Source organism: Neovison vison, chromosome 3 (assembly GCF_020171115.1).
Source record: "Neovison vison isolate M4711 chromosome 3, ASM_NN_V1, whole genome shotgun sequence".
Lineage (NCBI taxonomy): Eukaryota > Metazoa > Chordata > Mammalia > Carnivora > Mustelidae > Neogale > Neogale vison.
This window is the reverse complement of record NC_058093.1, coordinates 49,820,721-49,840,201: the sequence shown is the minus strand read 5'-3', so window position 1 is coordinate 49,840,201 and position 19,481 is coordinate 49,820,721. Positions and strand designations below refer to the sequence as shown.

At 40.0% G+C, this 19,481-nt stretch overlaps 1 protein-coding gene across 2 annotated transcripts; it reads left to right on the top strand.

Moving 5' to 3' along the window:
• Positions 1 to 684: 684 nt before the first annotated feature.
• NMI (N-myc and STAT interactor) lies at positions 685 to 19,160 on the top strand. 2 transcript variants are annotated; one of them, XM_044242055.1, is made up of 8 exons: positions 685 to 749; positions 7,704 to 7,793; positions 8,718 to 8,813; positions 11,576 to 11,738; positions 14,564 to 14,670; positions 14,758 to 14,944; positions 17,780 to 17,886; positions 18,747 to 19,160. In XM_044242055.1, the coding sequence occupies exons 2-8, from the start codon at positions 7,710 to 7,712 to the stop codon at positions 18,948 to 18,950; spliced, it is 948 nt and encodes a 315-aa protein (XP_044097990.1). In that variant the 5' UTR covers positions 685 to 749; positions 7,704 to 7,709; the 3' UTR covers positions 18,951 to 19,160. The 2 variants fall into 2 exon arrangements, with proteins under 2 accessions (XP_044097990.1, XP_044097991.1); XM_044242056.1 differs by lacking the exon at positions 17,780 to 17,886 and having other exon boundaries at positions 18,747 to 18,925.
• The last annotated feature ends 321 nt before the right edge of the window (positions 19,161 to 19,481 follow it).

The window sequence follows — 19,481 nt, the reverse complement described above, 5'->3', positions numbered from 1 at the left end:
TCCAGTAATATACACATAAAAAGAGTGATTTTTAAAAAACACGCCCTGAAATTAGTGTTTATGCCAACTTCAGGAAAATGTTTTGGATAAACTCTTTCAAAACAAAAAACCACTCTTATTTTTTAATTTAAGTATAGTTGACTTACTATAGCTTATTCATTTCAGGTGTACATCATAGTGATGGCCCCCATGACAAGCCTCGTTACCATCTGTCACCATACAGAGTTACTACGATATTTACTGTATTCCCTATGCTGTGCACTGTATCTGTTACTAATTTGTTTTGTTACTGCAAGTTTGTACCTGTTCAATCCCCTTCACTTATGTTGCCCAAACCCCTTCCGGCTTCGCCACCTAACAGTTTCTCTTCTCTATCAAAAGAGCCGTGCTTTAAAAATCGAAACTGAAAATACTCGTAACTCGTTAGTAATTATTCCCTGCAGACACCGTATTTGGTATTCCAAAGAGTGCTGAGTTTTAAAGAAAATCCCCACCGGAGCGGAGCTTTCTTTTTCTTCCCTTCCCTTTGCCCTCTTTCTTCTCTTTTGTCTTAGGAACCCAGCTGTTCCTCTGAGTGACGGGCACACTGGGGAATCCCGCCGCGCCAGCCTCGGGGACCCTGGCGGCCCGCCTAGCCCGCGGGGCTCCCGGCCACTCCTGCAGGCGCTTGCTCCGCGCACCGCCCAGCCGGCTTTCCCGGAAGGGCGGGCGCGCTGGGCTCCTGGCGCTGTGCTCCACCGGCGAGGCGGGTGAGTGGGCGCCCTGCCCGGTTCCCTGGCTGCCATCCCTGCTCCTAGAGAGGCCCGCGTCGGGGGGAGGCATGGTCCGCGGGGCCCTGCCCACCGCAACGCCGGCAGGGCCCCGCGGGGAGCTCACGGCTCGCTCTGGGACTGGGCCTTCGGGACGGGGGTGGAGGCGGGGGCGAGGCAGGTGCGTCAGTCCCCCCTCTTCCCCGCCCACCCCGTTTCCCCTCCCTTTTCCCCCTCCCCCTCTCCCTTCCCCCATCCCCACCCCCCTTTTTCCCCCTCTCCGGTCCCCACCCCACCCGCCCCACCCGCTGCCTCTGACCTCGTGGTCTTCGAGCGGTTTGGTTAATTTCGGAGATTGAAATGTAAAGTGGTCTGTTTCCCCACGGTTTCAGTAGTGTCTCTCTAGAGCGATTAGGGAAACTTGATTCCTTAAGGAGGTTTACTCTCCCAGGCCCGTGCAGGGTTTGGCAGTTGTGCCTCACTTTTCAGAATACTCAGGGATTTTCTCGAAAGAGATAACTAAAGGAGAATGCGATGTTTTTCTGTCTATAGAACATGCATACTTTTTTTTTTAAACTATATTTGTGTATAACCATTTTATTAATCACCCCCTCCGTTGTTCCATCCCCTCATTTCCTTTCTTTTTGCTGCCAGGCAAGCATGTGGAAAAATTCCGTTCATATCAAAGGGATATGAGTACAGGAAGATAGGAGATGATGGGTAATGGTGGTAACAATGACCACCGATTTAGGGGCTTAAAACCCACAAGTTTAGGGACACCGGGGTGGCTCAGTCGGTTGGGCGTCTGCCTTTGGCTGGGGTCGTGGTGCTGGGGTCCTGGGAGCAGGTCAAACATCCAGCTCCTTGCTCTGTGGGGAGCCTGCTTCTCAGTGTGCCGGACACTCCCCCTGGTAGTGCTCTCTCTCTGATAAATAAATAAATAAAATCTAAAATAACAACAACAACAATAATAATAAACCAAACAATAACCACAGATTTATTATTTTAACAGTCTGTAGGTTACAAATCCAACCTGGAGCCCACTGGCCTAAAATTAAGATGTCTGCAGGGTTGCCTTCCTTTCTGGAGGCTACTGGGAGGAATCTATTTTATGGGTTTTTCCCCCTTCTTCTATATGTTGCCCACCTTCCAGAACTTAGTAATGCCCTTTCTCTGTATAAAAAGGCAGCAACGCTGCTTCTCTCTTGACCGTTATTCTGTTGTCACACCTCACTCTGACTTTGCTCTTCTGCTTTCCTCTTTTACTTTTAAGGGCCCTCATACTTATATTGGCTCTACAGATAATTCAGAATGATTTTCATATTGAAGTCAGCTTTAATTCAATTTTAATTCAATCTACAACCTTAATGGTAATTTGACATATTCATAGATTCTGGGGATTAGGCGTAGATATCTTTGAGAGAGCCATTGTTTTGCCCACCATATAATGGCATAAAAGGAAGCCTATTAGCATACAGTCCACTCATGCAAAGAAGGAAAGTATCCAGACCCTAAATATACCAGAAAAAGTTCTAGGAATATTTTGTAGTAGTAGACTATTTGTATGAGTTAAATATATTGAGAATCTTCATTATAAGCGCTTAAGAATATTGATCTTTTTTTTTAAGATTTTATTTATTTGACAGAGAGGCGCAGAGAGAGAGAGAGAGAGAGAGAGAACACAGCCTAGGGAGTGGGAAGTGAGAGAGGGAGAAGCAGGCTTCCCGCTGAGCAGGAAGCCAGATGCAGGGCTAGATCCCAGAACTCTGGGATCATGACCCGAGCCAAAGGCAAATGCTTAAGGCTGAGCCACCCAGGCCCCCAAGAATATTGATTTTTTTAAAAGCAATAAAAAATGTTACCATTTCTGCTTTCTGGAAACGTAATAACAAAACTTCATATGCTTGGTATGTCCTGAACAGAGCAAGATACCACACAATTCTGTAAATAATGAGAGTTTTCAGTGTGTTTGCTTATATTATGCTCTGAATAGATGCAAGGAGGAGTGGGCATGGTCCTTGGTCTCAAGGTCATGACCATCTAGTCATGGAAAGTGACATGGGTACAAAAATAATTGAAGCTCTCTAAAAGAGCTAAAAGAGGGAGAAGTAATGTCCTGGAGGGGAATCAGAAAAGGCTTTAAAAACTTGGGGGAAACTTGGGGTAGACCTGAAGAACAGTAGAATTTCCTCGAGGTTGGGAGGAAAGGAAGGATATGACATATTAAGGGACAAGAGGGAGAAGAAGGACCCTGTGAGTGTTTAGTGTGGTTAGGGTGTTAGTCTGGAAATTATCTAAATAAAACTAGAAAGTTTTGGTTAGATTGTGTAAGACCTTGGATGACTATTGGGTGTCATTGTAAGGACTAGGTAGGTGGTTGGTGCAATAGGGAGGTACGGATACATTTTGAAATCATCTCAAACTTACAGAAAAATTGCAAGTACAATACAAACAGTTTCTCTTTTTCTGGAATTATTTGAGAATAAGATTCTAACTTCAAGACCCATTACCCTGGAATTTCTTGAATATATATTTCCTACAAAAAAGGCATTTTTAAAAAAGATTTTATTATTTATTTGACAGATCACAAGTAGTCAGAGAGGCAGGCAGAGAGAGGGGGTGGGGAAGAAGGCTCCCTGATGAGCAGAAAGCCCCATGCAGGGCTTGATCCTAGGACCCTGGGATCATGACCTGAGCTGAAGGTAGAGGCTTTAGCTCACTGAGCCAACCAGGTGCCCCCCAAAAAGGTATTCTTTATGTAACTAAAATTCAGTAACCCAAATCAGGAAATTAATATTGATACTTTACTGCCATCTAATCCTTGGATCCAGTTCACATTCTGACAGTTGTGCAGATAATATCCTGTATAGCAAAAGGACCCAATTCAAAGTCATACATTGCATTTAGTTGTGACGAACCTGTAGTCTCCTGCCCAAAAGAGTTTCTCAGCCTTTTCCTGGCTTTCGTGAACTTAACACTTTTGAAGAGAACAATCCAGTTTGTCTAATGTTTCCTCTTGCTGAGGTTCAGATTATGTATCTTTGGCAGGAATATCATAGAAGTCATGCTGTGTTCTAAGTGCACTCTATCACACGGCAGATGATTTTGACATATTTCATTATTTACTTTGATTATTTTATTATGGTGCCGTCTGCCTGGCTTCTTCAATATAAAGCTACTTTCCCCCTTTGAAATTTTCTTTTCTTTCTTTCTTTTTTTTTTTTTTTTTTTAAGATTCTATTTATTTGGGGGGCACCTAGGTGGTTCAGTGGGTTAAGCCTCTGCCTTCAGCTCAGGTCACGATCTCAGGGTCCTGAGATGGAGCCCTGCATCGGGCTCTCTGCTCAGCGGGGAGCCTGCTTCGCCCCTGTCTCTGCCTGCCTCTCTGCCTACTTGTGCTCTCTATCCGTCAAGTAAATAAACAAAATCTTAAAAAAAAAAAAATAGATTTTATTTATTTGACAGAGAGAGGACACAAGCAGGAGGAGTGGCCAGCAGAGGGAGAGGGAGGGAGAGAGCAGGATGCGGGGCCCTATCCCAGCACCCTGGGATCATGACCTGAGCTTAAGGCAGCGGCTTAACCCACTGAGTCACACAGACACCTGCCCCCTCCCGCCTCCCTTTGAAATTAATAAGTATCTTTTGGGGAAATATTTTGAAACTAACTAGATGGACCTTTTCTCACCAAAATTTCAGTTTGTGTATGTGTGTATGCATGTCGGTATGGACTCGTAGTTTTTCTTTTACTCAGTGGATTTAATCATTACTGTCACTATTTTTTTATGCTTATTTTATTCTTAGACTTGGCTAGTGAGAACTTCCTCAGGCTGGATTCCCTGTCCCAGTCCTATAAACAAACATTTCTCTGAAAATCCTTGGTGCCTTGTAAGGGAAACTGGTATTAGAAACTAAATTCTTGAGTGTCTGGGTGGCTCAGTCATTAAGCGGCTGCCTTTGGCTCAGGTCATGATCTCAGGGTCCTGGGATTGAGGCCCGTATCAGGCTCCCTGCTAAGCAGGAAGCCTGCTTCTCCCTCTCCCGCTCTCCCTGCTTCTGTTCCCTCTCTCTCTCTGTCTCTCTCTGTCAAATAAATAAATAAAATCTTAAAAAAAAAAAGAAAAAAAGAAACCTAATTCTTGGTGCTTAGTGTACTCATTGCTTCCAGGCCCTCTGAGCAGACGGAGCTAGGGAATATATACATAGATAAATAACGTACAGTGTGTATACGTGTGAGCACACACACATATCTCCATCTCTGTATCTTTCTCTCATTCTGTCTCATTGGAAATCATGAGTTTACGCTAATAGTTCCATTTCCCATCCACAGCATTCACTCTAGTTTTCTTTCTTTCCTTCTTTTTTTATTTTATTTTATTTATTTATTTGACAGACAGAGATCATAAGTAGGCAGAGAGGCAGGCAGAGAGAGAGGAAGGGAAGCAGGCTCCCTGCTGAGCAGAGAGCCCAGTGCGGGGGGCTTGATACCAGGACTCTAAGCAGAAGGCAGAGGATTTAACCCTCTAAGCCACCCAGGTGCCCCTAGTTTTCTGTCTTTCTATATTTATAATTAACTTCTCTGGAAATGAAGAACTTGACTCTTTTTATCCTCTGTATATTTACTTACTTGAAAATCTTCTTTATGTACCTTTGGCTGCTGGAAGCTCTAGGCTTATCTTGTGTATTTTCTGACCCAGAGGTAGAATCAGCCGTTGTTCCAGGGAACCTTGGTTCTCTTTACTGGGGAATAGATTAGAAACCAAGATCTAGGTGCTCTCTGATCCCCTCTGTTTTTGAACATTGCTTGTATTCACACTAATTTTTTGCCAGTCTTCTGTTTTCTTTTTTTTTAAAGGAGGAATAAATATTTTTCCCTTTTTTTTTTCTTATAGGAATAGTGAGAATTTAGCTACTTGAAATTTTAGAGGAATATATCGCAAACTGGTTATTAATGTGCCTTGAACGCAATAAAAACAGTTATGATATTCCTTGATTCATTTTTGATCTAGGACCTCTCCATCTCAGCAAATTCATATGCGGGCAAATGTTCTTTACTTTTTTGTGTCTTGGATTCCTTCCCATTTTGATAAAGCTCATGGACTTTTTTTTTTTTTAATATTTTATTAATTTATTTGACTGAGAGAGAGAGAGAGATCACAAGCAGGCAGAGAGGCAGGCAGAGAACGAGGGGGAAGCAGGCTCCCCGCTGAGCAGAGAGCCCGATGTGGGGCTCGATTCTAGGACCCTGAGATCACGACCTGAGCTGAAGGCAGAGGCTTAACCCACTGAGCCACCCAGGTGCCCCAAGCTCATGGACCTTAAAAAAAAAGTTTTTAGGGCGCCTGGGTGGCTCAGTGGGTTAAGCCACTGCCTCCGGCTCAGGTCATGATCTCAGGGTCCTGGGATCGAGTCCCACATTGGCTCTCTGCTCAGCAGGGAGCCTGCTTCCCTTCCTCTCTCTCTGCCTGCCTCTCTGCCTACTTGTGATCTCTCTCTGTCAAATAAATAAATAAAATCTTTAAAAAAAAGTTTTTAAATGTATAAAGTAAAATATAGACAATTACAAAGGAAATTAATATATTGAAATATGATTATCAGAATATTAAGCAAATTTTTAATATAGCAATATATATCAATATATTACATTATATTATAAGACCTAGACCTAGTAGTGAGTTTAATAACTGCCATAATTTTGAAGGAAAATTTTACACAAACTATATTTCAGAATATCTGCAATAGTTATGACATTTTATGAAAATATTTGTGCCGTCTTGGCGACGTTTGTCACAGGTGCTGCAAATGCAATGTGGCTTGTTGCCTATATTCGTATTTGAAGGGAATGCTAAATTTCAACCAGAGAGTATTAGAAGTAAAGATGTAATTTTTTTCCTGTTCTGGTGTATGGACTAGGGAGGATCTGTGAAAACTCCAGATAAGAACTTCTGTTCTCCCTACATGTAGGGACTCTTGGGTGCCTCAGTCAGTTAAACATAAGACTCTTGATTTCAGCCTGTGTCTTGATCTCATAGTCGTGGCCTTGAGCCCGGCATTGGGCTCCAAGCTAGGTGTGGAGCCTACTTAGAAAAAAATTAAAAAGGGGTACTTGGGTGGCTCAGTTGGTTAAGTACCTGCCTTTGGCTCAGGTCAGGATCCCAGGGTTCTGGGATCGAACCCCACATCAGGCTCCCTGCTCAGCAGGAGCCTGCTTCTCCCTCTCCTGCTTCCCCCTACCTTGTGTTCCCTCTCGCTGCCTCTCTCTCTCTGTCAAAGAAATAAAATCTTAAAAAATTTTTTTTTAGAAAGAACTACTGTACATGTGGAGGGGTTTGGCAAGGGTGCTTTTTAGTCCATTTATATTTGGAAAATACAATAGGAAGAATTGGATGTTTAAACTTTTTTTTTTAAGATTTTATTTTTTTATTTGACAGAGAGAGACACAGTGAGAGAGGGAACACAAGCAGCGGGAGTGGGAGAGGGAGAAGCAGGCTTGCCACTGAGCAGGGAGCCCGATGGGGCCCTCCATCCCAGGACTCTGGGAACATGACCCGAGTTGAAGGCAGAAGTTTAACGACTGAGCCACCCAGGTGCCCCAGAATTGGATGTTTAAATCAAAATCTTTGAAAAGACCAAAATAGTAATCTTTTAAAATGGGGTACCATATATGATTAAGATGTGAACTTCAAAGGAATATTAATACCTGCCATTTTCTATTATTGTTTTGAAAAGCAAATGATTTTTAGAATGCTTTTATATATTTATAGGTGTGAAAGTTATTTGAAATGTAGACTTTGTTCAAATATAAGCCATATGATAGTAAAGACTTTGATGATAGGAAAAAAGATACAGCAAAGAAGAGATGTTTCTTCTTCTGTAAAATAGTAAAAGTTATTTCTTTCTTCTTGAATTTGTGTATATATACTATTTTTTAAAATATTTACTTTTTGAAATAATTAGGTAATCATGGCAGCCGATGAGGATAACAAAAAACAAGTTCTTAAGGAGCCTTTGTCAGATAAAGAATTTATGAAAGATGAACAAAGAGAGGTAAATATTACTGTTAAAATTAATTTTTATCTATTAGTTTTGCAGTGAGGGATGTTTTATATATTTTTGCCCAACATTACTTTAAATTTGGGAAGATTTTAGAGTTTTCACAAAATTTTTTTCTCCATTATTCAAACCTTGTGAAAACAATCATACTTCTGTTCTTTTTCTTACAACACTAGCTGTTTTTTCTTTCCCTCCATCCTTTCTTTGATTTGCACCCAGATGTTAAGAGCTTAGTTAGCAATTATCTGATCAGACCCAAGAGAAGATGGAGGCTCAGGTGGCTTAAGCCACTTACCCAGGGCCATATGTCTGACATGTAAAGGCAGTTGTACTGCAGGAATCCAGCAAAAACATTTTTTAATTGCAAGTAACATATGTCCACAATCACAGTGCAATTTACTTCTTCATGTTTTAAAGATTTATTTATTTACTTTAGAGAAAGCGCATGAACAAGCCTGAGCTTGTAGCGAGGAGGGGCAGAGGGAGAGGGAGAGAGAGTCATAAGCAGTCTCCACACTGAGCACAGAATCCAACGCAGAGCGCTCGGTCTCATGAACCTGAGACAATGACCTGGGTGGAAACCAAGTCGGATGCTTCCCTGACTGTGCCACGCAGATGCCCCTCTAGTGCAACTTGAAAGGCATATTGTTGTCATATAGCCAGGAAAGGAGCTGATAAGATTCAGGTCTGGCTCTCAATCCTTGCTCTACTAGACAAATGTCTATGACTTTGGTCTAGTGTGAAAGGTAGTTTCCCTGCTTGTATGAAGGAGATAATAATACTTGTCAGAAGTAGGAAAATCTGCAGTGATAGTGTGTTTTTTTGGCTTTTATCAGGGTGATAGAAAGTTAGCTTATTTAATTCATTTAGAAAAAGAAGGTCAGTGGCTGTTGAATTTTTTGATGTTGTTTGTTTTAGAGATTAATTGATGAAATTGTGAAGGAAAATACTCAGTTAAAGGAGGAGATCCAAAGGCTTGAAACTGAGTTACAAGAGACCACCGGAAACTTCCAGGTACCTCTTTTTTTTGTTTGTTTTAGGTCTTTCATCTATTTTGAGTCTATTTTTGTGTGTGGTATAATAAAATGGTCCACTTTCATTCTTCTGTATGTGACTTCCCAGTTTTCCCAACACCATTTGTTGAAGACACTGTCTTTTTTCCTTTGGACCTTCCTTCCTGCTTTGTTGAAAATTAGTTGACCATAGAGTTGAGGGTCCATTTCTGAGTTCTCTTATTCTCCTCCATTGATCTGTGTGCTTGTTTTTGTGCCATCTCAGGTACCTCTCTAATGATAAGCATTGGTGGTATAGTGGTGAGCATAGCTGCCTTCCAGATACCTCTTTAATGATTTTATGTATCACATTTTTAACTGACACCATTTTTCAGAAAAATCAATTTAGTTATACAAAATTCACTTTTAAAACATTGTGGTCATTGATGGCACCATTGTTTGTAATAGCCCCAAACTGAAAACAACTCAACTGTCCCTCCATAGTAGAATGAATTATTAATTTGAGGTGTATGCACGCCGTGGAATCCTGCATAGCAATGGGAATGAATGGACCACAACTACGCGCAGCCACATGGGCGAATTTCATACATACAATGTTGAGCCAGAAAAGATAAAAGAGGGCACACCATATACTTGCATTTAAATAAAGCACAAAAGGAGGATGTTAGCAGTTAGTATCCTGGTTACCTTCGGAGGTACCAGGGAGCCCAAGGAGGCTTCTGGGGTGTTGGTCATATTCTGATTATTGATCAGGGTTCTGGTCACATATGTGTGTGATCACTTTGTAAAATTTCATCTGGCTGTGCATTTCTGATAATGTACTTTTTTAAAAAGGTTTTATTTATTCATTTGACAGATAGAGATCATAAGTAAGCAGAGAAGCAGGCAGGGAGAAAGGAGGAAGCAGGCTCCCTGCTGAGCAGAGAGCCAGATGTGGGGCTTGATCCCAGGACCCTGGGATCATGACCTGAGCCGAAGGCAGAGGCCCTAACCCACTGAGCCACCTAGGCACCCCTGATAATACACTTTTAAAATTTATGTATATATTTTTGTTTTTCTGTGTATGTGTATGTTCGCTCAAAAACAAACAAAAGATGATGGTCATGATCAGTCACTTTTGGATCAAATTCTTGTCTTCTCACTGAGTTTCTTTATTGTTCTTCTCATGCAAGTAATTTAAATGAATTTCACAGTTTAAAAAAAAATGGTTGTATATCTTCACCGTTTAAATTCTCTCCTAAATTTTCCTGTACTTGAATTAGTCATTCACCCTTTTTTTTTCTTCATAATGACTTGTATTTTTTAAAAAATATTTTATTTCTTTATTCATGAGAGATAGAGAGAGGGACAGAAAGAGGCAGAGGGAGAAGCAGACTTCCCCAGGAGCAGGGAGCCTGATGCAGATTTCGATCCCAGGACCCAGGGATGATGAACTGAGCTGAAGCCAGGCGCTTAACCGACTGAGCCACCCAGCCACCCAAAAACTCACGCTGTTAAAAAAAAAAAAATCCTGTCCTTAGTTTTAATGCTTAGAACATTGTCACTTTCTGTTTCTGAAATGGGGGCTAAGATACTGAATATCAGAAAGTGGGGTTCGCCATGTGTATGGGACTTAGCGAACACTGTTACAGTTCTGGTTACTTCTCAGACTGGAGAGGAATCACTTAATCCTACAACTCAAAGGGCCTTGGGAACCGAGCCAGCTCAGCTGATCCAATTTACAGAGGACTGAAACTGTGGTCTAGGGAGCACAAGTGAGTGGCTCCTGGCCAAGTGTGCCCAAGACCAGAATCAGGCACTCTAATTCCAGAAAGCTCTCCACTTTTCAGCATTATATTGAGTACTTCCACAGTGTTGGGGAAACCTCTGTCTTTTCTCAGACACTGGCAATTATTTTGAAATTGGATTTATGCTGATCTGAAATTCTATGTAGGTTATCTGTGAAGATATAGAACAAATGTGAGATTAGGTCAAATAACACTGAATATTTCTAACCCCTTTGTGATAACACAGACATGCTCTTTCAGCATATAAAATATGGGAAATAGAAATGCAAACAACAGATTCATTTGTGCATTTATGTATAATTGTATATGCCTTTATTCCCAATGATTTTAAACAGGTAACTACAACCATGTAAATTTATCTTTCAGATTACGAATTTTGCTGATAGTCTCCCTTCACATTTTTATAAATCTAAGTTTGATAATGGTTAAAAAGTTGATGGACAGGTGTTGGGTAAGGGGGAACTTAAATTTGATAAATGTTAAATCCTATAATTCAGGAGTCTTTGTTTTTGTATAAAATTATCTGGGTTTACTATCAAAATAAACCTGGTATATACTCAACTCTGGTTTATACTGCTTTGTAGTGAGAGTAAACGTACTGTCTAATGATTCCCTGGTAAGATAGCCTGTTACTGGTACAGTTGTTTAAAAGGTGCTTATCTACAGGAATGATGTAGACTTTAGAATCGAACACTATACAATATTGGCTAGTTTAAACATTGATTAGAAAAAGTGAGAGATTAGGTATTTATAATTTAATCTGGGGAATAATATTAAAGGATCAGCATCTGATGACATTACTGAGTACTTACCTAGGAAGAAGTCATTACTAAGGTTATTAAATGAGATCACGCTGTATTTTGTGGGATTCTGAAATCAGTGGAGAATGAATTATTGGATGTACAAATCACATTTTCACAAGAAGGGCTTAAGTTATTTCTTGCCTTGATTTTAATCAAACATTTCTGTTTATTAGATTAAAGAGGATATTCCTGAAACAAAGGTGAAATTTGCATCTTTAGAGAATCCTGAGAATGACAGCCAGTTTTTAAATATCTCCTGTTCATTTCAAGTGAGCTCACAAGTTCTTTATGAGCTGCAGAAAGGACAAGCCCTTATCACCTTTGAAAAAGAAGAAGGTATGAGTAACGCTAAAAAATTTGACCATGTTACTTTTTGGAAAGCACGGAGACTTTCAAAGAGCTTTCTTAGATATTTGATCTATTGTTTTACAATTTTTATGTCTATCATTTCATCTCATCTCATTGTGACATCTTGGGGCAGATAGGATTATCCCATTTTATGATGAGAAAACTGAGACATTAAGTGCCTTGAATGTGATCACTTGTTCAGAACATGACACTTCTGGGACTCAAGCCCAGGTATTGTTATGTCCAATACCAGCATCTTTCTACACCTGCTACCTCCAAGTGATGCTAGTAATAATGTTTTAAGCTGGCAGAGCTCTACTCAGGTCTCAGAGGGTTCTCACAGACATCTCATTTTATACTCTCGTGACTCTGTGAAAGCAAAACAATAGGAAAATTATTATTTACATCTTGTAACTAAGAAAACAAATTCTTGGGTATTTAAGTGACTTACCTAAGAGCACATTACTGGTAAATGGAAAAAGCCCAAGAGTCAGAGATTTGGAAAAGGGACCTGATGTTAGCTGAATCTGTCATGGTGTAGGACCCTGTTCAGAGCTGGGGGCACAATAGGACAGTCTGGCCTTCAGTGCCAACTTAGTCCATTTCTAGAGTGTAATTTGGGTTGGGTTCTTTCTGAATCTCAGATTTTATGACAGCCTTTGTGGTAGTACCTACCTCATGGGGGGTTGAGTATTAAATGAGAAACGCTGACATAATATTTAGCACAGTGTCTGACGCATAATAAACACCTAGTAAATGAGAGCTGTCGTTGCTACTCATTAGGAATTTTCCAGATAAAGAAACTGAAACCTAAAGAAGATAAGATATAGATAAAAATTGCAAAACTGGGAGTCAAACCCATGAGTATCCATGTGCTTTGTACTAGACCAACAGTGCCTGGAGCAGGCCACTCTTCCAGGCCTTTGGTCTTCTATTTGTCCAGTTATGGGGTGCGGTCAGATGGTCTTAAGCCTTTCCAGTGCTCAGATTCTGATAATCTAGGATTATAACTTGTATCTCCTTACACCTGGTATCTCACGATAGCCTGCAAATAAATATTAAAAAGAAAGGCATTCTAGCAGGTCAGCGTGTGAACATACAGTTGGTTCACCATGGGTCCACCCTGGATCTACCTTTGAGCCGAGGGCAGAGGAGGAGGACAAGGGCGCTGTGTTGTCCGTTGGCAATGATAATGGGGATATAACCAAAAGACAGAAGCGAGGATTTGGGAGGCAGGGATTCTGTGCAGGAATTACCCAGGAAGGTTGGAACCAGGGTTGTCTTCAGAAACAGCTGCATCGCTGCTTCCATTCTGGGCACGGCTCTGAGGTCTTGCTCTCCTGGGACAACTTTGGGCTTTTACACAATTAAACAGGAGTTGGCCTTTGATAGAGTTATAAAAGTTGAAACGCAAGTGGTCCTCTCAGCTGCGTCAGATAACCAGATGTTGGAGGTTTGGGTGGGGGGTGTGGGAGGGAAAGGGCATCATCTAGGTATTACTTCATTGACATTTTCTGTTATTGTTGCCTGTTGTCATTAACAAAAAAAAAAATTGTAATTCAAGTTATCGAGTCATATCATGGTACAATGAGTGCGAATTCCCACATGACAACGCCCTGCCTTTTAGCCCATTTCTCTCTTCCTTCAGCTGTGATGTGTGTGCCGTCTGATTGTCATAAACACATGTGAGATTTATAAGACCGGGAGTGGGCATCTCTTATCTTCATGACAAATTAGAGTAAGCAGCTCTGTATTAACAACTGAAGTGTTATAAACTCTCATGTCACACAACTAAAAATAAATGCACACCCACATGCATTTTAAACTGAAAATAGTTGCTATCTGGAGTTCTAATGATTTTTGGCATAATTACATTACTGAGCCTCTCCCATTTGCACAAATAAATTAGATTTGATAGTTTTGTGATTGGTAGAGGCTATCATTTTAGTAAAGTGATTTCAAGAGCATTTTAACAAAAGTAGAATTCCTCATTAAGTATAGCAAAAACATAGAAAAGACTCACACTTTAGAAGTTGACAAATGATAAATAAGATTGTCAGAATGCCACTGACCCACACAACTTTTTCCTACTTACTCAACATAGAAGAAGTTTCTGGCTGTGCTTTAATTAATGTACTAAGGGAATTCTCTCATTCTGTCAACAGGGGGATTCTAGAGGGTGTGTGCTGTGCTGAAATAATATATGAATTTCTGAAGGCTCACCAGGCTTGTCTCTTAGGAAATGAGTGTAGAACTTGATGACACTTTCTCATTATAGCTTTTTGTCCAGTTTTCCTGAGAAATAATTGATGCATATCACTAAGTTTAAGGTGTATGACATGATGGTTTGATTAATGTATATTGTGAAACAGTGACCCAGCAGGTACAGCCAACATCCGTCTTCTCATATAGGTGCAATAGACAGAATTCCCATAAATTCAACAAAAAAGGAAAAAACTTTTTTTTTTTGCTTGTACTGAGAACACTTAGGATCTACTCTCTTAATAGTTTTCCTGTATACCACACAGTATGTTGTATGTTACATCCTTGGTACTTTTTCCTCTTATAACTAGAAGTTTTTACCTTTTGACTACTTTGTAATTATTGATGTATTTTGACATTCCAACATTAGTATATTTATTTGCCACTTTGGCGGCAAGACCAATAACACTTGGGAGTCCTAGGAAAGTTTTAAAAATTAGATCCTTTAAAATGAAAGGAAAGTTAAAATTTTTAGGCTAATTTGTTCTTAAACTGAAAATGAAAACGTTTATTCAAGTATTGGCAGTTCATACTCCCAAATATTTTTTCAGTTGCCCAGAACATCATCAGGATGGGGAAGCATCATTTGAAGATAGAAGATGTAGATGTGGAGGTTTTGGCCAAGCCAGTTCCATTAAATTCAGGAGTCAGATTCCAGGTAACATGGTGATGATCGCCTTCTAGATTTCTATCAGGTGTGAACACTTCTCTCACCCCTGTTGCTGAGTGTGGAATGATTTCCCAGGTTCATGAAGCGTACTCTAAGGTGAAGATCTATGTTACTGAAATTCCTGACGGATTGCCCGAAGATCAGATGAGAGACAAGCTAGAACTCAGCTTTTCTAAGTCCAGAAACGGAGGTGGTGAAGTGCTCTGCGTGGAGTATGATAAGCCGTCCCGCAGTGCTGTGGTCACGTTCGTGGAACCTGGAGGTATTCGCCTAGTTAGTGCTTTACCGTTAAATTATGTTCTGCTGTTTCTTTTCTTTTCTTCTTTTTTTTTTTTTCTTTAGATTTTTTTTTATTTATTTGACACAGAGAGAACAAGTGTGCACAAGCAGGGGGAGAGGGAGAGGGAGAAGCGGGCTTCCCATGAGCAGGGAGCCTAACTCGGGGCTCCATCCCAGGACCCCGAGATCATGACCTGAGCCGAAGGCAGATGCTTAACCCACTGAGCCACCCAGGCTCCCCCTTTCTTTTCTTTTCTATTTTTTTTTTTTTAAGATCTATTTATTTATTTTCAAGAGTGATAGTGAGTGAGCTGGAGAGGAGCAGGGGAAGAGGGATAGATACGCTTCTTTTTTTTTTTTTTAGGGTTTTATTTCTTTATTTGACAGACTGAGATCACAAGTAGGTAGAGCAGCAGGCAGAAAGAGAGAGGGAAGCAGGCTCCCCACCAAGCAGAGAGCCCAATCCGGAACTTGATCCCAGGACCCTGAGATCATGACCTGAGCCAATGGCAGAGGCTTAACCCACTGAGCCACCCAGGCACCCTTATGAACTGCCATTCCTAAAAGTGTTCCTTTTCTACTTCTTTTATTTGGAACTTAATAGATAGCATAATGAGAGAGGATTTTTTTTAACCTTATAAAATGATAGAGTACTGAAAATTATTTCTGGGAATGCTCTTGAGAAATATTACGTATAATGAGTACATCAGTCTTCCTGCATCCTCATCACAGGCCAGCCAAGGAGCCAGGTGTTCAGAAGTGTATCTCCTCTGATCTGCTGCACGATTCTGGAGATAGACATTATACTCATTCTATTGAGGTGGAAACTGAGTCCTTGGGAGGGCAAATGACTTACCCCAAGTTACAGTGGGTATGTGGCAGAGAAATCTAAAAATACGTATGTATGAGACTGTCACTTCTATCCCATCTGTTTTGACAGATGAGGGTCTCTTAGGTGGAGGGAATAGATTCCGGGGAAGACAAAGGGTGATTGTAAAGAACAGTTAGATATCTGTTCCCTTTATAGATAGAAATGGATCTTTACCAAATCATCAGAGAAGTGCTTACATTCTTATGATTAAAAATGTAGAATTCTACAGCTGCTTTTGTTAATATGTTCAAGTGATTCTCCATGTAAAAATATCTTGCTTGGGGCGCCTGGGTGGCTCAATGGGTTAAGCCTCTGCCTTTGACTGAGGTCATGATCTCAGGGTCCTGGGATCGGGCCCTGCATCGGACTCTCTGCTCGGCGGGGATCCTGCTTTTCCCCACCTCTCTGCCTGCCTCTCTGCTTACTTATGATTCCTGTCTGTCAAATAAATAAATAAAATCTTTTTAAAAAATTAAAAAAAAAATCCTGCTCTAGTTAATTCAGTTTGTAGGGTTTCCCCTGGGTTTGCACATATAATAGAAATCCAGTTATACAACTGAAAAGCATTGACTGATTGTTTTTTCATAACGGAGTAATACATTCTTTTCAAAGAAAATTGAAATAAAAAAGAACATTAATTTAGCAGAAGTGGAGACATTTCATTAAAATTCCCTTTCTTCTACTATGTGATTAGGTATGGTTAGTTGAATGTCTTTCTAGATTTTTCTGGAATTGCTGGATCATGTGGTGATTCTGTGTTTAGTGTTTTGAGGAATGGCCGTACCATTTTGCACAGCGGCTGTACCATTTTATACTCCCACCAGCAATGTCCCAGGGTTTCAGTTTCTCCACATCCTCACCGATAGGGACCTGCCCTCTTAATCACTGCACCATATTGCTTCTTCCAGTTGGACTGGTGAGAGAAGAAAAAAAGTGATAGGATATTCCTAAGAACTGTTTCTGTTCAACTTTATGCAATCGGAGACATTATTATCTTTTTCCTCTCTAGGAGAAAAATGCTGCTAAAAAGAAATCTGATTATTCTTTGTGTTAGAGGAACCTGATGAATTTCTGTTATTTGCCTTCATTTCTAGATGACATTCAGATCCCTCCTCTCCCTGGTTAACATCCTTATGTCAGTTTACTGAATAATATCATGTATTATATGAATAATATCATGTATTATTATTCAGTAAACTGACATAAGGATGTTAACCAGGGAGAGGAGGGATCTGAATTATAGGATAACTAAGTGATTTTATGTATGAAATATATATTATAGTAATACAGTAATTTATTATATAAGTCTATATTATAAAAATGTGTATGTATAGTATTCTTTTTTTTTTTTAAGATTTTATTTATTTATTTGTCAGCGAGACAGAGTGAGCACAGGAGCAGGGGGAATGGTTAGAAGTAGTGGTTAGGGGAATGGTTAGAGGTAGAAGCAAGGTCTCTGCTGAGCAAGGAGCCCATTGCCTGATATGAGTCTCGATCCCAGGACCCTGTGATCATGACCTGAGCCAAAGACAGACACTTAACTAACTGAGCCACCCAGGTGTACCTATATGTATAGAATTCTAATCATAACTTCAGTTATACCTCTTGAGAAACTGGGAAACTCGCTGTCTTGTTAGGATGGGCAGGTTACTTTTTGCAGATGGTTATTGCATTTTATGTAGTTCAAGATAGATCTGTCTGAGGTCATACATCTCTCTGCATTGACTGCAGTGGATAGTTCAAGACGGAAGGATCTATTAAGCCCCATTCTTATCTGGTCTTGTATTTTTCAAAATTATATACTGTGAAGTAGATTGCAGAATTTTCAAAAACATAACCACTCAGTTCACTATTTACTGTAATGTCCTGTTTGAAGAAAGTTTTAACTTTGATTAAAAATGTCTATGATATAAAGAAGAAAATAATTTTTTAAAAATTTACTTCTAGTTGCTGACAAGATTTTGAAAAAGAAAGACTATCCGCTTTATATAAATCAAAACTGCTATAGAGTTACTGTTTCTCCATACACAGAAACACACTTGAAAAATTTTCAGGTAAAGTCATCTCTTTTCTTTCATTTTGGGGATTTATGACTAAACCCTACCTCACAAAAAATAAGGGAAAAGGTGTGAGTCTATTACTGTTTCATCTTCAGTGAGCAATGTCAAAATAGTTTCAAGATATCCGTTTGGTGCAAAATAAGTTTGTCTTTAAAAAAAGACATTTTAATGCAAAACTGTACCTCATTTAATTTCTTACATACTTTTTAAAACTTGGAATTACTCAGATAATGGTATAATATTTTTGTTTGTGGAGACATAGCTGTATTTCTCTCATGTGTCCACTATCCTTAAAAATAATTCTTCCAGGAAGCCAGCTTCTCCCTCTCCCTCTCCCTTCTCCCCCTGCTCATGTTCCCTCTCTCGCTGTCTGTCAAATAAATAAATAAAATCTTTAAAAAATATAAAAATAATTCTTCCTACTCATTTTCTCTGAACTCATTGTCTTTACCCCCAACCTATTCCTTTTTTCTGTTCCTACTTAGGTATTAAATGACACCCCCATCTACCTGGTTCATCGTCCTGAAAGCTACAACTCATGATGAATTCTTCATTTTCTTTATCTCCCGCATTCGTTTGGTCACTGGCATCTCTGACTACCTCTTTCATGGCCTTTCTGTCCATAGAGATGGACAGATGGACGTCTTTCCTCTATTAATCATAGTGCCATCAGTGTTATCTTTTTGAAATTCAGATCTGACTTGGATATTCTCTTGCATGAAACAGCTTACTGAGGCTCCTGGTCTCTCCTAAGATAAGGTCCAAAATATGCAGCAGAGCTCTATAAATCTAAAGTTATGCAATTCGAAGCTCTCAAAAAATTTTCTCTTTATCTTTTTAATTTTCCTTTTCAGGTGTTTTCGGGAATATCGGAGAGGACAGTGCTTCTGACTGGGCTGGAAGAACTTCAGATGACGGATATAGAACTTTTAGAGGATTTAGTTAACATTCATTTCCAACGGGAGATAAACGGAGGTGGAGAGGTGGAAGTGGTCAAATGTTCTCTAGGTCAACCTTGCATCGCATACTTTGAGGAAGAGAGGAATGGAATGATCTGAATATTAGAGACTGTGAGCCCAAATCACTGCCAGTATGTGACAAAAATGGATATCCCTTTCCCTTTAAAGAATGAAGTCTTTTCATTCTTTAGTGGCCCTTTATTCTTAGATACAATATATCCATGTTTCTGAATTCTTTGTTTCAAACCCTGTTGCATGCTTACCAATGCAATAAGTGGACTATATTAAAAAGTTTTGTTTGTTCATAAATTATGTGGATTGGTGCCATGTCCGTTGAAATCAACCATAAGTGATGCAATTGTCCCCCCGCTGTGTTGGCTCATTTTGTAATGGGCATGTGGGCCAATTGTCTCTTGGCCCCAAATCCACCAATATGCAGACTTGACTCTTAACATTTCCTGAAAGAAACGTTACATTCAGCTGTTTGTGATTTCCATAGACTTGGACTTTCAAGGGACTTCAAGAACAATGATTTCCTACTTTCCCCTTATATAGCATCTTCCCCCACAGGCCCAGATGTATTTTTCAGAGCTGAGTGTGGTCTTTCTTCCTTTTTTTTTTTTTCAAGAT

What these genes read in the sequence shown, in the direction of transcription:
- NMI (XM_044242055.1), top strand. Translation starts at nt 7,710, where the DNA reads ATGGCAGCCGATGAGGATAACAAAAAACAAGTTCTTAAGGAGCCTTTG. An exon ending in CACCTTTGAAAAAGAAGAAG is followed by an intron (nt 11,739 to 14,563) that starts GTATGAGTAACG and finishes ATATTTTTTCAG; the next exon opens with TTGCCCAGAACATCATCAGG. An exon ending in CACACTTGAAAAATTTTCAG is followed by an intron (nt 17,887 to 18,746) that starts GTAAAGTCATCT and finishes TTTCCTTTTCAG; the next exon opens with GTGTTTTCGGGAATATCGGA.